Below are 17207 nucleotides of genomic sequence, written 5' to 3'. Positions count from 1 at the left end.
GGAGTGTAGAGTCCAGCCTGATGGCCTTCTGGGGTCACTCAAGGGAGCAGGGCAAGGTTAATGGGACCCAGGATGGGCAGTGTGAAAGAAGTCTAGTAAGAGCAGGCATAGTGAAAGAGGCCCCGGTGAGACAGGATGGTGTGAGTGTGGCTCACAACAGGGCAGTATGTTAGAGGCTTAACTGTGTACTGAGTTTGGCCTGGCCTCAAGCCAGAGATCTACCAAACTGAGTGTGTTATCTGCAAGGCATGGGACACGTCAAGGGAAGGCTGGAGCATACAGGTATTGTCCATGGACATCAGAGAGCCTGAAGGGCAGCCTCCCACCTAATCAAAATCAGGATTGATTTACAATAAAGTGTGGCAGGAAAATAAGGTGGGAGGTTTGCCCATAGACAAAAGGAGCTGGTCAGTACTGAGATAGGGCCACAGGAATTTGCTCCTTTTTGTCACAAGTACCCATAGATTAGTTCATCCAGAATTGGTATATTTTATCTTTATTGAAACTGCTGAAACTTTTAGCACAGATACTCCATAAACACACTTTTAAGTAATACTTTAGCACCTACTTAGAGGGGATACCAGCTGTTTTTTTACTTAAGGCTGAATTAGTTATGAATTCCAAGCTGAGTTCAATTGTTCAAGTCTGGGTAGGTGGCTTGAACAATTGAGACTTCACCAGGCAAGTCTCCTCTCTCTCAGACCCATCAGTCTGGGACTTTGAATACTCCCCAAATCCATGGCAGACAGGCCTCAAGCTAGGTATATTAGACCAAAGCCAAAAGGCTCATCATTTACCATATAGTTCATTGGGCTGGGCCCCACCAAAGTCTATAGTGTTTCAAGGCATGATGACCTCACAGCTAGCACTGCTCAGTATGTGTCTGTGTGTGTATACCAGATAGCCCACACAAGGATCCATGTGCTAATTAGCTCCCTCCCCCCATGACTGGAACCAGGTGTTCTTGTCATGAATTCTGGGATCCTCCAAAAATTTATACATTGATGAGGCATGGGGTAACTTGGTCTGGCTTTACTTCATGGATGGCAGGGCCACACTAATTATATGTGATAGGCTGAGAGAGGGGGATGTGACAGGGATTCTGGGTGAACTGTTTGGGGCCCCATTTGGTGATCTCTTCCAGACATGTAAGGCTGGTAAAGAAAAAGGAATGAATGGAAATGGAAAATAAAAGGTGCAGCTCATCTGTGGGAGTATACAGGAAATAAAAATGTATGCAATGTAGTGGCTCACCATGACTTAAAAAGAGTCAGTGCTGAGGGGGACTACAAGCAATGGGCATCAGCACATACCTAACTCGGGTTGCACTAACCTACCTTTGGGTTAGTTGTCAGCATCTTGATCTTTTGGCTAAGATGAAGCAATCAGTAAAGAACATGATTAATGCCCCAAGGGCAGAAAAAGATCAACAGAGCATCAGGATGACAGGAGTAAAGGAGGGAAACCCAAATGGCAGTGGTGATAGCCGGGACATAGAAACAGAAAGGAAGAGCAGAAACAAAGGTCTGGAGACAGAGGTAGAGTGGATAAAGGTGGAAAAGTGGAGAGACAAGAAGACAGAGAAGGTGAAGGCAGAAGCAACAGCAGACAGCAACAGAGGCTGTGGCAAAGAAGGGAGGAGCACCAGAGGAGACAGAAACAAAAGCAGTGTCAAAGAAAGCAGCAGTGAGAGAGAAGAAGCCAGAGGGATGAGAAGAGCAGAGGAGAGCAGAAGACAGAGCGGGACCAGCTGGAGGATCATTCGGGAGTGCGACGAAAGGTTGACTCACCAGGAGTGGCATAGTGGGAAGATACAGAACAGATATTGTGGGATGCTGTTCCAGAGTGGAGACTATGGATAAGGACAACATTAATTGGTGAAGTGGTGCAGAAGGGATCAATGATGAACAGATATGATTCTGTGGGGAAGGTACTGTTTGAGATACTGGGAGTGCAGGTGGAATGTCACAGCAGCATGATTGCTTCCTCCAACCAAAAGACATGGCAACTGAGTTACTGGCACAAAGAAGGGCATAGCAAATTTTGGGAGAAATATGCAGAGAAAGGGGTGGGGTGGGAGGAATTAAAAGGTTAAAGTCTGTAGCAGCAGACCAGTCAAGGGAAAGAGTGATTATTGTCCGAATGTATATGGACACATTAGAGGCAAAAGATGTAGAAAGGTGTCTGGAAAAATATGTGCAAAGAGTTCTGAAGGTAGAGAAAGTGAGGGACAAATATAGTATTTGGACAAGGTCTTGGAGGGCTCGAGTGGTGTTGAAACCAAATGAATGGAGCCCAGGTGGCCTCCTGTTGGTAGTCCAGATAGGGCCACATTGTGGTTTTATAATATACTATAGGCAACTGAAACAACGTAGTAGATGCAGGAAGGAAGGACACCTGGATGCATACTGTCCCCTCCTAGTGTGTTACAGGTATGAGGGATGGGGCACAGATCAGCAGAGTGCCAGGAGTTCATAGAATGCACTGTTTGTGGGGAGGAGGGACACTTGTATCATAGGTGCCCAACAGCTTTTGCAACCAAGGTCAGACTTGCCAAGGAACCACAAGAATTGGAAAGAGACAGTGAAGAAGAGGAGGGGGAAGAGACTGAGATAGAAATGCTAGAGAGGACTCCACAGGGAGGAGAAACTGAGACAGGGGAAAGTGGAATCTCTGTATAGAGGCTGCACAAGAGAACTGGAAACAAAACAGAAGGGGAGGAGGGAACAGCAAACAAAGGATCAAAAGACGTGGCAGTAGGGGAAGGGAAGAAGAAAGAAATCTGGCAGACAACAGAACTGGAGATGAAGCAAGGAAAAGAGCCAGAGACACAGGCAGGGAAAAAGAAGAACGTGCAGGGACAGAAAGTCAGGAAAAAGAAACCTGATAAAGAGGGAGGTGAGGTGGAGTCCGAGCCAGAGAACAGCTTCTTGGTATTAACTCCCCTGGACTCCAGCCTAGATTGTAGAGCAGATGGTGGGAAGTGGCAGGAAGCTGGGAAAACAGAAGTCTTCCTAGCTGCAAAAGCGGTCAGGCAGCTTGCAAGAGCAACAGGCAAGCAGGGAGGGTGGGGGTGGAAAGTGGAGTCATCCATGATGAGCAGCAGCACAGATGACCCTTAAAGGGACAGGTGCACTCAGTTTAACATAAGCACAGCTGCGCTGATTATAGCTTAAATAAATGCCACGATTGTCTTTCCAAGGAAAAGATAGGAACAGGTCAAACCATTGTTAAATCAAGTGAAGGCAGAAATAATCTGCCTACAAGAATGTGGTATACTGGGGGATGGATTACAAACATTTTGAGAAGAGCTGGAGGTGATCTTGATGGTCAGGGACAAATGAGAACAGAGTGGCTGGAGTGGCAATATTATTCAAGAATCCAGAAGTGAATGCATAGCATGTAGAAGATATCAGTGGCAAACTGCAGTAAATGATAATATCAATCAGGGGAGCAGAATTAGAAGCTTTCAATGTATATGCACCACCAGAGTGGGAGAGGAAGAAGGCTCTGCTTAGAAAGCTAGACGTTTATGTGTTTGGAAGGAGACTGCAGATAATAGCAGGGGACTTCAATTACACAATAGAAGTGGGTGAAAGAACAGGAGAAGGAGGAGTTGGAACTTTAGACAGTTCATCCAGGGTGTTAACAAATATAATTAAAGAAGAGTCACTAACAGAGGTGTGGGCAGGGAAGAAAGTTTTCACTAATACTGACCCCAGCAGAAAGAAACTATCAAGAACCGACTTTATGTTTGTATCAAAAGAAAGAGAGATAAGGAAGAAAGAAACCACATCTGTAGCAATTAGTGATCACTGGTTGCTGAAGGCAGAACTGAGTCTTAGTAGGAGCCCTGTAAGGGAGGGGGAATGTGGAAGTTAAATATGAGACTGTTACAAGATGAAGAGATATGTCAAGCATACACAAGACAGTATAAGGGGTAGAGAACACTGAAGAAATATTTTAAGAATTCCAAAGAATGGTGGATGATGGTAAAGAAGAGGATGGGAGAATTCTTCAGGAAGGAAGGCCAAAGAATTGTGGGGAAAAGAACCAAAGAGCAGAGAGCTACAAAGAAAGATGCAAGAGCTGCTAACGGAAGCCACGGAAGGAGGATGGGCATGAGAAGAACTAGAAGAAACAAGGCAAGAGATATAATACTGGTTTAAAAGAAAGATGAGAGAGAAAATGTTTTTAGCATAAGCATTGAAGAAGACATGGGAGAAAACAAAGAGTGGTCCTGATACTTTTTGGCTAGAGTGAAGATGGCAAAAAGAGAATTAAAAGCAGTGTGGGAAGAAGCTGATACCTGGCTGGAGAAGCAGGAAGAGGTGTTGGAGGCAATGAGAAGTTTATATGAAGAACCAGATCAGAAGAAGGAAATAGGAAGATGAAGAATTTGCTGGAGAAGACTGATGAGAAAGTAGAAGAGGAGGAGGAAGCAAAGAAGATGGAAGAAAAGATAACTTTAAAGGAACCCTAGGACTGCTTAAAAACCTTTAAAAGAGGGAAATCGCCAGATGGACTACCCATGGAATTTTACAAGAAGTTCTATTTATTGGTAGGTAGGGATATAGTGGACGTTTTCAAGGAAATAGTGGAAACAGGGGAGGCAGGGAAAGATTTTACAAGAGGTGTTGTGATCTTATTTTTCAAGAAAGGGGACAAGGAACTCCTGAAAAACTGGGGACCAATTACACTCCCTAATATGAACTATAAATTAATAGCCATGATGCTGGCTTTGAGGATGAGGAAAAACCTCCAGAAGATAACACATGAAGATGAAGTATACGCAGTACCAGATAGAGGGATCTCCAAAGCAATCAGAGTGAACAGAGATACACTGTCCCAAACCAAGAGAGGAAAACAAACAGTTATACCAAACCTAGATTGAGAAAAAGCATATGACAGAGTGGATTATGATTACATATCCAAAGTGCTAGGAAAAATGGGATTCCCAGAGAAAACTGTATGTTGGATAAGGCTATTGTACAGAGAAGTGGAGACTCAAGTCCAAATTAATGGACATCTAAGTGGAACCTTTAAAATCCATACAGGAGTGAGGCAAGGGTGCCCCCTGTCACCACTACTATTTGTGTGTGGCATGGAACCATTAGCACAAACAATAAGAAAAGACAAGGTCATAAGTGGAGTAAAGATACTGGGTGGGGGAGAGGTTAAATTTGTATTATACATAGATGATATAAACATAGTAGTTAAAGACAGACTTTTGATTGAAAGGATGTAAAGCATACATCAGTGTGTGGAGAAGTGATAGGGACTAGACTAAATAGATCAAAAAGCACCATAATGCCAGTGGGGAACTAGAGGGTCTTGAAGAAGCTGGGCCTTTAAATAAGAGAGAGTGAAATTAGAGTGCTAGGGATCCTGATGGATGCCCAGGGAAAAGGTAACGCAGCATGGGAAAGGGTATCAGCAAGATCCATCAAATATTTTGGTTATGGTCTGGAAGAAGTCGTTTGTCAGAAAAGCAGTGGCAGTTAAGGCTGTGCTACTGCTGATTACTCTGTATGTGGGAATTGTATTCCCTCTGACATGGTAGCAGGCAGAAAAAATACAGAGGGAAATATGTGTGTTCTTTTGGAATGCCAAAAGAGAGAGTTTGGCTAGATCTGAACTGTACAAAGTAATAGAGGTGGGAGGATGGCTGTTGCCAGACTTGGGATTGTTCATCTATGCATAGACAGGAGAAGGCTGGGGCAGAGGTGGCAGTGCAGAGGCCCACCGGGCAGCCTGGGTGTGGGCTCCAGGTGGCTGCAGCAGGGGTGGTGGGGGAGTAGAGAGAGGCGGTGCGCAGAGACTCAGACACGCAGCCTATAAATGAAAAATAAGGGTTACAGTCGGTTTCCATTACTTAGCAGCAGTTCAAAGATAGACAGTGTATTTAATGAGGTTCCCTGATATGTGAATGTAAGATGAGGAACTTTTCCACCCATGTTGATTGGCGGGGGGGGGCCCAAAAACCTTGTCTTGTATTCAAGTAAATATGGTAAATATTGTTATTGTCACTAATTCCATTTTGGCTCACAAATCTGAGTATGTTATTTTATTGACTAAATTTTCCCAAAATGTATAAAACATTTCTTCTTATGAAGAGACTTGAAGAAATTAAATGCAATGTTCACAGGGCTTCTATACACGTGCAGAAAGGCTACTTCAATGCTTCAAAGCAGACTTGATTAATTGAGTCTGCTGGAGCATGGTAATTACTCCCTCAGAGCACGTCTATAAATGCCCACACATACTGGACTCAAGAACATTAGAAAGGTTTGTGGCAGGTATAATCATATCTCTCAACATGACAAGCAGAAATATTGATAAAATGTTTGGCAAGACCCACTGTAATGTGAGAGACACAAATACATACCATTCATGGATGAAACAAAAAAGCAGGATTTTTAATGTGGACAATTATGTTTCTATAGCCATAACTAAGTAATTCTGACATACATAAATAATTTTCAGCTATGGAAATTATTTTTTACTTGTACTGGGGTAGCATTTATAAGTGTCAGTCTTAGACCAAGTTAACATTTTATTAGACATATGAGGGAACATTAAATTTATGTGAAACAAGTCAACTTTAGCCCGGATCTTGTATACTATTTAGGAATTAGGTACCTACATATTTTGGAGCACCTGGGTTTCTGAGACTTAATTGAGTGCTATCCTTCAAAATAAGAGAAGATTGAGATCTGGATATTACCACATACCATAACATGCAATGCACTCACACACTGACTTACCGAATTTAAACTGAAGTACTCCTATAGGTCCATTGTCAAATCTAAGTAATAGAATATCATGAACATCTGTGCCATCAATGCTGTGGAATGCAACTTGAGGAGCTGCCCACTGCATCTGGATGAGACTACTTGACACATCAAATTGTTTGCTGAATTGCAAAGTTGCCATGGGTGAACACTCTTCTGACAAAAGCTGCATTTTAATTGGTGATAGTGCTGTGTCAAAAAGCTGCAGTTCCCCTTGAGAGCTGCCAACAAGAAATATGGCACCACTGGGATGGCAGCTTATTAAGGCAGGCAATACTTCTGCCTGAGCTAACAGAGTCACTCTTTGGTGGATTTTGTACAGAATTATGGAAGAATCTTCACAGCCAAGGATCAGTTTGTCTTCTGCAATGTTTCTGCAACAGCTGATGGCCTTTGATCTCAGAGGTATTCTGGTGACTGCCACACACTGTATTTTGTTCTTAACATATTCGTAAGTGCAGCTATCAGCCATAGGCTCTTTGTCTGCGGAGATGGAATGCTCTACTGTGTGCACTTGGTAAGACTGATTAGCGCTAAAGCTAGCATCCAGTGGATCCCATTCTGTACGAATGTAACTTAAAACCTGAAAAAAAAATCCAGAATATTTTTATAATGGTTTGTGACAATTCTTTTTCAAACTGATAGTTTTTAAAATATACTACTACTAACTTCTACAAAGCAAATGCAGTAAAATCCCTGTTATCCGGCATGAGTGGGGAATAGGGGGTGCTGGTAAGCTAAAAGTGCCAGTTACCTGAGGAACAGGGTTTTCGGCTGGATGCAGAGCTGGCGGGGAGGGGGTTGGGGATTAGGAAGGGGGTGGCGGCAGCCATGCACAGAGTGGCAGCAGCACTGGGTGGTGGGTAGCGGCGGCTGCTGCCGTGTGCAAGCTTCTCCCCCCCCAGCAGGAGGCAAAGCAGTGCAACAAGGCACAATGTGTGTCCTGCTGCTTTCAACGCTGCAGCAGGAGGCAAAGCAGCATAGGGTGGTGTTGTGTGCATCCCACTGCTTTCAGTGTGGCATGGCACAGTGCCAAAATTCTGGTTAATAAGGTGTTCTGGTAAGTGAAATACCAGATAACAGAGATTTTACTGTATATGAATTCCATATGATGAAAGGTTAATGATTTATGTTCATCTTCTGGGTGGACAGAGGCCCCAGGACCCCAGCCATCCCCCTGGGCTACATGCTGTGCCATGACAGTCTCATGCTGCATGCCGTGCTGCATGACCCCCTTCCCCAGTGTTCTGCACTGCATGGAGTCCCTAGATCCCTCCAGACTCCCAGATCCAGGTTCCCTCAGCCTTGTGGGCAGCCAGGGACGATACCAGAAGCTTGAGAAGGGATGGGAACCTGGAGAGTCTGGTGACAGTAGCAGGAGAATGATAGGGGGTGTGGTGTTCATACTGGGAGCCCATAGGCTGCAGGTGAAACCCTGGGGGACAACATGAAGCCTGTGGGCTGCCAGTTTGACAGCCCTGATTTAATCTGTAAAAGCCATACCATATTCTCACAGCTCAATAAGCCAGGCAAATTGGCCATTTTACAGTAACATTTTTAAACCATATTTCTTTTTAAAGGATAATAATCCTTTAAAAGTAGGATTAAAAAGGAAGGTAAAAGTAAAACATCACATAATCTGAACATTATTGGTTCATGAAGCATTCTTAGCAAGTCAGCAGAAGAGAAGATTTAAAAACAGCCTTCAGCTACCTGACGGGTGGTTCCAAAGAGGATGGAGCTAGACTCTTCTCAGTGATGGCAGATGACACAGCAACGATCTCAAGTTGCAGCAAGGGAAGTTTAGGTTGGATATTAGGAAAAACTCTCACTAGAAGGGTATTAAAACACTGGAATAGGTTACCTAGAGAGGTTGTGGACTGTCCACCCTTAGAGATTTTTAAGACCCAGCTAGACAAAGCATTGGCTGGGATGATACAGTTGGGGATAATTCATCTTTGAGCAGAGGGTTGGCTCTAACCCTAATTTTCTATCATTCTAAGATGCAAGACAAGGTGGTTCTTCTAATGTTCTCATATCAGAGAAGGAACCTGGGAAACAAGTTTCTCACTGAAAGCCAAGAAGACTTGAGTATTTGTTTTTAAACAAACACAAACTGAACCTTGGGAGTAGATGTTACCCAGTATATCAAGAGCCAAAAATTTTTGCTTGTTTGCTCTGGGGTGTTGTGAGAAAAAACATTACTGTCCATTATATAAACTGCAGTGGTAAAAATAGACCACACTTCAAAATGTGTACTGTTCACTAAAAGATGAGTAAATAGGAGAGGTTTGTTGATGACACTGGTGGCTTAGATTCAGAATAAATGAATATGTGATAGCGGAGAAGAACGCCCAACTTTAGGAACTTGCAGGTTAAATGAACTAGAGGCAGAGCACAGAAATATCATGCAAGAAAGGCAATGGCTAAGGAACTGAAAAATATATATAGCCTGGGAAGTTGGGATGTACCCAGAAAAGAATGTTGTTGAGTCAAACACACTTATGTCTCTGAATGTGTTTCAGACAATGGCATTGCACAATGCTCTTGAACAGGGAAGCTATGGAAGAAATATTGACAGAAGTTAAATAACAAGTCTGCTTTAGGAAGAGGTTTTCTTTGGCTGAGAGACACAAAAGGTTAAGCAAAAAAAATCCATCTAGAAAAATGAGAGGATAGATATCAATCAGAACAGTGATAAACTTGTTTGTATTTTTCATGCCAAAACAAACAGAGGAAAAATTTGAAGTGAGCCAAACTCTGTTCTCAGTTACACCCATTTAACCCATCTACCATATTCTAATGCTGCTGACCTGTCCATAATTTTGGAGTTCCTAAAGGTAAAAGTGTCCAGATAACACTACTAAAGTCACTAAGTAGATCATGAACCTGGGAGAGAAAAGAAAATTTGGAAATTTCATTTGGATCTCAAAATATAGAAATAGAACATGCTGTAGCTTAGTTAAATGAAGTTTGTAAATGACTATGCCAAAGTTTATGAGTTTAACTCAGATGAGCACTTAGTCTTTTGTCCTTCATGGTAGGGGGAAAGAAAATTATATTTTTACCAAATGCTGACATATCAGAATGTAAGATATCACCAGGGATCTGGGTTTTCAAATTGCTATGGAAAAATGAGGTTTTCTCCTTTAAAGGAAAAAATAATGGATTTAGGAAACCACAGATTTCCCCTGGCAGGCTAGCAGAGTTATACCCTGCAAGGGGATGCTTGGGGCTGGGGGGAGTGGGATGCAGGGGGCAGAGGGCACCACATGTATGATCACATGTACACACGGACGTGGCAGCTAAGGAGGGTGGTGGAAGGCAGTTCCCTCCAGAGAAGTGGGGGGGGGGAACATAGAAAACTCATTGGGGGAGTCGGGGGAGGGCACATGCCCCCCAGATTTCTGTGCCCACAGAGGAGTGCAGGGCTGCAGCCAGGCCAGACTGGCTTCAGGTAGGAGCCACCTCCGCAGCACAGCAGGTGGGACCCAGTGCAGGAGGCAACGCCACAACACCATGGATCAAACTGTAACACGGTACATCTGGCAAACCATGACACAGGCACTGTATCTTGCTGAGAACTTATCTAAAAAAGGCCCCACACCATCACATTTCTGCCAAACTGTCTGGAACACTAAACATTCCAAAGAATGACCCATTCAAGTGGAAGGTGAGTATGGTTCTTTAGGGGCAATATATTCAGAAAAAAATTGTTACTAGTAGGCAGTCTAGCTGTCTTCATGAAATTGTCACTACAGATTCCCATATATAGAGACTCAAGAATAGTGACAACATTCTCAAGGAGATCAAGGAGATAAAGCCAATATACTCATGTCTCTAAGTGGGTTTCAGACAATGGCATTGTACCATACTCTTGAGCAGGGAAACTTTGGAAAAAATATTGCAGTTGTACAGGTAGCAAAACTTTTGCTCCCTGCCTATAGCTGGCCTCTAATTTAGCTAAACATTTATGCTGACTAAATGGGAAGTGTTAATGGTTACCATGCAATCATCTGACATTAAAAGTAATGGAAATGTGTATCTTAATAATTGCACACTAAGGGGACCTATAAAAAAGGTCAGGGTGGACAAAGGATTATCGTGACCATGGATCTCTGTAATGCAATTTTTCCAAGTACAGAGACCAAGGTAGCCTTTCAAATATGTGAAATAGAAATCTTGCACAAGCAAGCCTTCAAAGCCTTCCTAACTTTAATGAAATGATTTTTGTGACCTACTGGGACTCAAATTTCTGTCTTCTTACAGGAGATTTCAATACTGTGCATTATTCTTTTACATCTTTTTGTTGTGCAACTACATTCTTTTTTGGACCTCTCCTCGCATGCAATAGAAAGACATGATGATTCTCAGAATCTTCTGGCTCTTACAAGGCAGAACACTGAAAGCACCATTTTAACCTCTTAATTGTGAAAGAGGCTCTCCCTGAAGATTCAGATGGTAAAGAAGGAAACACAGGCAATGCAGAGGAGTGATTGTCATAGACACTGGTGACAAACTTGAGAAAACAAAATAGGGATACATGCAACAGTCATCTAATCATTTTAAAGTCATGTAGCAGAATTGAATACAATAAAAAATTTGGTCTTAGATGAAAAAGTGGGGTAAAACTCCACTAGTTACTTTAAATTAGGAGGAAATATAATCTGGCCTTCCAGAGTACTGTTTCCACCTGCCATTATACTCTAAGCTTCCTAACCTTACAGAATTTTGTAAGAAGGCCCCTAGAAAGGTGATCCAGAATATGGCAGGGTAATTCATTGTAGTGTAATTCCAGACATTGGAAATGGTTCTCAAAACAAGGAATAGGAACTTGAGGCTATAATTCAAGTTCTATAACTCCCACTATTTGTTTTGAGAACAATCTACAATTTCTGGAATTCTTTTCAAAAAATACATTCTGATTGAATTGTAATTTAAGAAGTTGGGACTCAAGAAAGCTTTTCTTGAAGGTACAATGTGCACTATATGTAGATAAGAACAATGAGAACATATCTCTCAAGATTGGGATAGATGTGTGGCTTGGCATACCTTGAAGACAGAAAACATTACCAAGCCCAGAAAGACCTGTTTGTTGTGGTTTCCATCTTTACCAAAAATCATTTGCCTTGGCACTATAAAGATTTGGTGGGCAACTTCTAGCACATCCTTTTTAATCTTAGAAGTGAGGCCTCAATTTCTCAGTCAGAAATGCCTCTTGATGATAACTTTTATACCACTGACTAGGTAACTAAATCACAGACATGTTGCTTCAAAAGCATGTCAAGAAGTCTAGACACTTATCTAGGCTTTTGAAAAACAGCCATGGGAATTCTAATATGAAGCCCATAGTTTACAGAACCTTGATGATACCTACAGCAGGGGTGCTCAACCTGCCAGATGTGGCCTGTGGCAACATTTCATCTGACCCATGGAACACCCCCCCGGGCACATGTGCAGACCTGTGGCCCATGGCCTGTGCACTAGATCAGGTGTGCAGGGGCAGTGTGCAGCCCAATCTCGGCATGCAGGGGCCTGCCAAGCTGTGCGGGCCCAATCCAGGCATGTAGGATCCTATCTGGCACACAGAGAGCCAAAACATTTGACTATACTACTGTACTACAATAACTATATATTGTCTGCCTTGTAAATGGTCTTACCAAAAAATTAAGTACACTGTAATATTCCAGCAATCCATCTGACTGGGATTGTTTAATATCAATAGTAGTGTCATGGACCCTCTGCAAACCAAAAGGGAAATTTCAGTCACGTCAACAGTCTGAGTCCTAACTTCTCTAACAAAGGAAGGCAATATCTGTGTAGGGATAGGAAGTCAGGAATGAGGTGAGGTCCCTGACTTCATCTCATTCCTGAGATGAAGCTCAGTGGAAGTAGTCAGGACAACTATAAGAATCTGAGAGGGCAAACAGGGCAATATCTCCCTTACAGAAACAGCTGTAACATAACAGGGCAGAGAAATAAAGGCAACAAACCCAAATAAAGTTTAGCTTTTGCTATAGTCCCCAGGACCATACAATTTTGGCTTGTGACTCCAAAAGGAGATGTCTAGAGTAATTTTCATAAAGCAGAACCAATTATTTTCTGTCAAGAAGTACTCTATTTTGGTTTTGTAAGCACTGCACCACAAACTGTAGTAAGTGTATTTTAAAATGGTTTGCACTGTAATTTATGCATGTTCTCCCTATTAAAGCAGCAGTCATGCACCCGTGTTGTTCATTTCAATCCTTTTTTCCTATGATAGTAGCCTCTGCGCTGCATTAAGTAATCAGCAGAATGAGAAGAACTATATGCTCTAACTTCTAAAATCCTAATTCAAAAATCATAACATTCAGAGTTACAGAATTTAATCTTAGTAACTGGAGTGCCTTAGTTATGTTAGTTAAAAGATTTTTCTCTCACTTTGATGTTTGAAAGTAGTAGTAGTACACTTCTTGGTGAAAACTTTTGAACACTCAAGTAATTGCAGCATTTTGCACAGAGTACTAAGAAAGGATAAAGCCCACATACTGAACCAAATAAGAGTTTTAAACAGTAGATTCTAAGCAGAAAATTGGCTTACCGAAAAGATAAAAAGGAAAACAAAGAAAACACAGAAATAAGCTCTCTGTGACTGAACTGTCACTCTTTCAGATGAGACAAAATGTTTGATTTACTTTATGGATGTTAAAAAACCGCTAGTTTAATTTCACACCATCAGGCTCCAAAAAACAACAAACATTTTAATTAGAAATGTTGAGTGGGAAATGTAATGCACTCTAGGGTAAAATGTCCTCATAGACAACAGGCACCATTAGGAAGGGAAAAAACTTCTGGTTTTGAACTGCTTTTAAATAGGAACTTAAACCACAGATTTAGGTGTTACACTGTATTTACAGTTCCACAGGCAATCTTATTTATTTGCATCTCCATTTACCATTTATTTTCTTTGAAATTTATCACCATAATCTTTGCTTTATATTATTCACTGAGCTTTTAACCCAATGTGTCATCAAGAATTTTACATTCTTTGCTTCATCTCTGTGTTAGGTGTTTCAGTTATTTCTTTACATACAGCATACATGTTTCTGAATATTGCAATAATTGCAGGGTAGCTCACTCTTAAAACATTGACTATATTTATTTCACAAGTTTGAGAGACAATAACTCAGAAGCAATAGCTATTAAAGACTTTCTCTTGAGAGAAAAAATGTAATGGTCTCTCTTAGGCAAATTATTTTTCCACAGGAATGAAAAGTAATTTCAATGATTCTCACAAGCTGCAGCTGCAGTGAAAATAAACACAGCAAGATAAATGCAAAGCATCACAGCATCTGAACATTGGCACCTCTCTTCCTTATTAATTCATGTTTGCAGAATAGAATCCTTGTTGTTGACTTTAACATGTGTTTCCCAAAAACATTTAATCTAAGGATGATCTTACATTGGATTTTATTTGTTCATAACAAAGAGTTTTAAATGATTTCTTCAAGATACCCACCTCTGTTTGTTTTCAAAAGCAAAACAGCAGCACTACTGCTACAAGAAAATAGATTAAATAGCATCCTTGAACATTCATACTATTGCTAATAGTATGTGCCCAATGTTTTACTGGCCCCATACTGCATGAAAGAAGAGTCTTGCCACAAAGAGCCTGCATTTGAAATAGACCAGATACAGTCAAAGGAGCAGGGGTGGGATGCAACACAAAGGCAAAGCAGCTGGACGGCTAAATCTGGCAAGTTTACTTTTAAAAAACATTTTCTTATCTTTATAATATAATATAGGCTATGATCTTAACTCTGAAGTGACAGCAAACATGTTTATCTTTGCTGTGTCCAGCTCTGGTGATATTCTGGGGTCTATTCAAGACCCAAAAAAGGCAGTCCTAGCCTTGACCACGTTACAATTTAAGAAAGGTGTACCAGCAGATCGAGGGGATGGTGGTAATTTAGAAATCCATTTTTGCATATAAACTTTAATGCATAAAACATTAATCTAACAGGTTATTTTTGCACAGATCTTCTATCTATAAGGAGTGTTTTCAGAAAGAAACTAAACAAATAGAGAGAGATTAGGTCCCTAGATTAGGAGGCCATATCAGACACAGACAACAAGGAAGAAGGTACAGAGATACGAGAAAAAAACAAAGGTAATGGGAATGATGGCATCATTGGCAGAGCGATGTTAAGTGATGTCAGGATAAGAAATAAAATTTAACATGTCAATCAGGTGAAATTAAACACTGAAGCCATGAAGTATGAAAATGGAGCATAAGATATTTAAACCCGATACAGAACTTTAAATACAATACTGGGAAGCCAAAGAAGGGATTCAGAAAAAAATGATCTAATCAACAGGCAAGGAAGATAAAGTTAGCAGCTGTGTTCTGGAGAGATTAGAAGATGGGAAATGCAATATGGGAATCAAAGAGGCCATAGAGGAAGAGGCTGAAAAGGAATGGACAACCTTTTTAGCTGGTGAAACAGAAAGGTACACTCTTATTTTTGATGCATTATAGCAAAAGCTGGCCCAGGACTTGACAACAGTAAGTATGTTTGCATATATGGAAAGAAAAACAAGGATGAGTCAAAGAAGCCATAACTATGCTTGTGTATATTCTTTGGCATATAACTGCTTTAGAAAGAATATAGACAGTGGGGCTGTGCAAAGCTTCAGTCCCTGATTTGATTCGGCCCAATTCGGTGGCCAAATCTCCGAATCTGAATTGAATCAGAGGACACTTTAATCTCTCTGAATCGAATTGGAACCCTCCAAATAGATTTGGAGAGATTCAGAAATATTTGGAGATTTGGACACAGAGATAGCTTTAAATGCTTTTTCTACATACCTTTAGGTAGCAGGCAGCTCGTGAACACTGCAATGCTGGGGTGGATGAAGAATCCCACAGGAGCGCAGGGGGCTCCTCAGTGCACTCAGCAGCAGACCCAGAAGTGGACCAGAATCACTTCCAGTCCACCTCCAGGTCTGCTGGGGAGTGTGCCAGGAGGACCCCCCTACACCTCCCCTGCTCGGTCACTGGTGCCTCCTGGGTCTCCCCAAGGTGGATCACTGCGCCAGGAGGGCGTGGGGGGCACCCCCAGCATGCTTCCCCGGAGGATCTGTAAGTGAACTGGAAGTACTTGGCGGGGAATGTATTAGTAGATGGCAATTTGGGCAGCAGCGACCACAAGATAATTGTGTTCAGGTGCCTGAGGAAAGGAAGGATGGAGAGCAGCAGAATAAGGACTCTGGACTTCAGAAAAGCAGACTTTGACTTGCTCCATGCACTCATGGGAAGGATCCCTAGGGAAGCCAAGCTGAGGGGGGGAGGAGCCCTGGAGACCTAGCTGTACTTTAAAGAAGCCTTACTGAGAATGCAGGAACAAACCGTCCCAATGTGCAGGAAGACTAGTGAGTATGGCAGAAGGCCAGCTTGGCTTAGCAGGAAGCTCTTCAGTAAACTAAATCACAAAAAGCAAGCTTATAAGAAGTGGAAACTTGGACAAACAACTAGGGAGGAGTATAAAAGTATTGCTTGGGCATGCAGGGAAGGTCAAAGCATGATTGGAGTTGCAGCTAAAAAGGGACATGAAGGGTAACAAGAAGGGTTTCTACAACTGTCTCAATAACAAGAGGAATATCAGGGGAAGTATGGGTCCATTACTAAATGGGGGAGGCAACCTAGTGCCAGAGGATGCAGAAAAGGCTGAAGTGCTCAGTGCCTTTTTCACCTCAGTCTTCACAGGCAAGGTCAGCTCCCAGACTACTGCACCTGGCAGCACAGCTTTGGGAGGAAATGAGCAGCCAACAATGGTAAAAGAACATGTTAGGGACTATTTAGAAAAGCTGGACATATGTAAGTCCATGGAGCTAGATGGGACGCACCTGAGGGTGCTGAGGGAGTTGGCTGATGTGATTACAGAGCTCCTGGCCATCATCTTTGAAAACTCATGCCTATCAGGAGAGGTCCCAGTGATTGGAAAATTGCAAAGAGAGTGCCAATATATAAGAAAGGGAAAAAGGAGGATCCAGGGAACTACAGACCAGTCAGCCTCACCTCAGCCCCCAGAAAAATCATGGAGCAGATCCTCAAGAAATCTATTTCTAAGCACTAGGAGAAGAAGTGATTAGGAACAGTCAGCATGGATTCACCAAGGGCAAGTCATGCCTGACCAACCTGATTGCCTTCTATGATGAGATAGCTGGCTCTGTGGATGTGGGGAGACTGGTGGATGTGGTGTACCTTGATTTTAGCAATGCTTTTGATATGGTCTCCCACAATGGAACTACTAGCAAGGATATATGAGCACTCACGGTGCTCTGGTCAGGTCCCGGAGGACTGGAAGAGGGCCAATGTCATCCCAATCTTTAAGAAGGGAAGGAAGGAGGATCCTGGGAGTTATAGACCAGTGA

General features: G+C 42.2%; 1 protein-coding gene across 3 annotated transcripts in view; it reads right to left on the bottom strand.

Annotated features, from left to right (window-relative positions):
• The window catches only part of WDPCP (WD repeat containing planar cell polarity effector), a 196849-nt gene that overhangs the window by 137885 nt on the left and 41757 nt on the right, over positions 1-17207 (bottom strand). For all 3 annotated transcript variants that reach the window (XM_019549189.1, XM_019549190.1, XM_019549191.1), the window contains exon 9: positions 6768-7377. In XM_019549189.1, coding sequence (XP_019404734.1) covers positions 6768-7377 — 610 coding nt within the window. The remainder of the gene's footprint in view (positions 1-6767; positions 7378-17207) is intronic.

This window comes from Crocodylus porosus, unplaced genomic scaffold (genome assembly GCF_001723895.1).
Source record: "Crocodylus porosus isolate Cpor-Errol unplaced genomic scaffold, CroPor_comp1, whole genome shotgun sequence".
NCBI classification, from domain to species: domain Eukaryota; kingdom Metazoa; phylum Chordata; order Crocodylia; family Crocodylidae; genus Crocodylus; species Crocodylus porosus.
The sequence above is the reverse complement of the archived record's forward strand: the minus strand, read 5'-3'. Positions and strand labels throughout refer to the sequence as shown.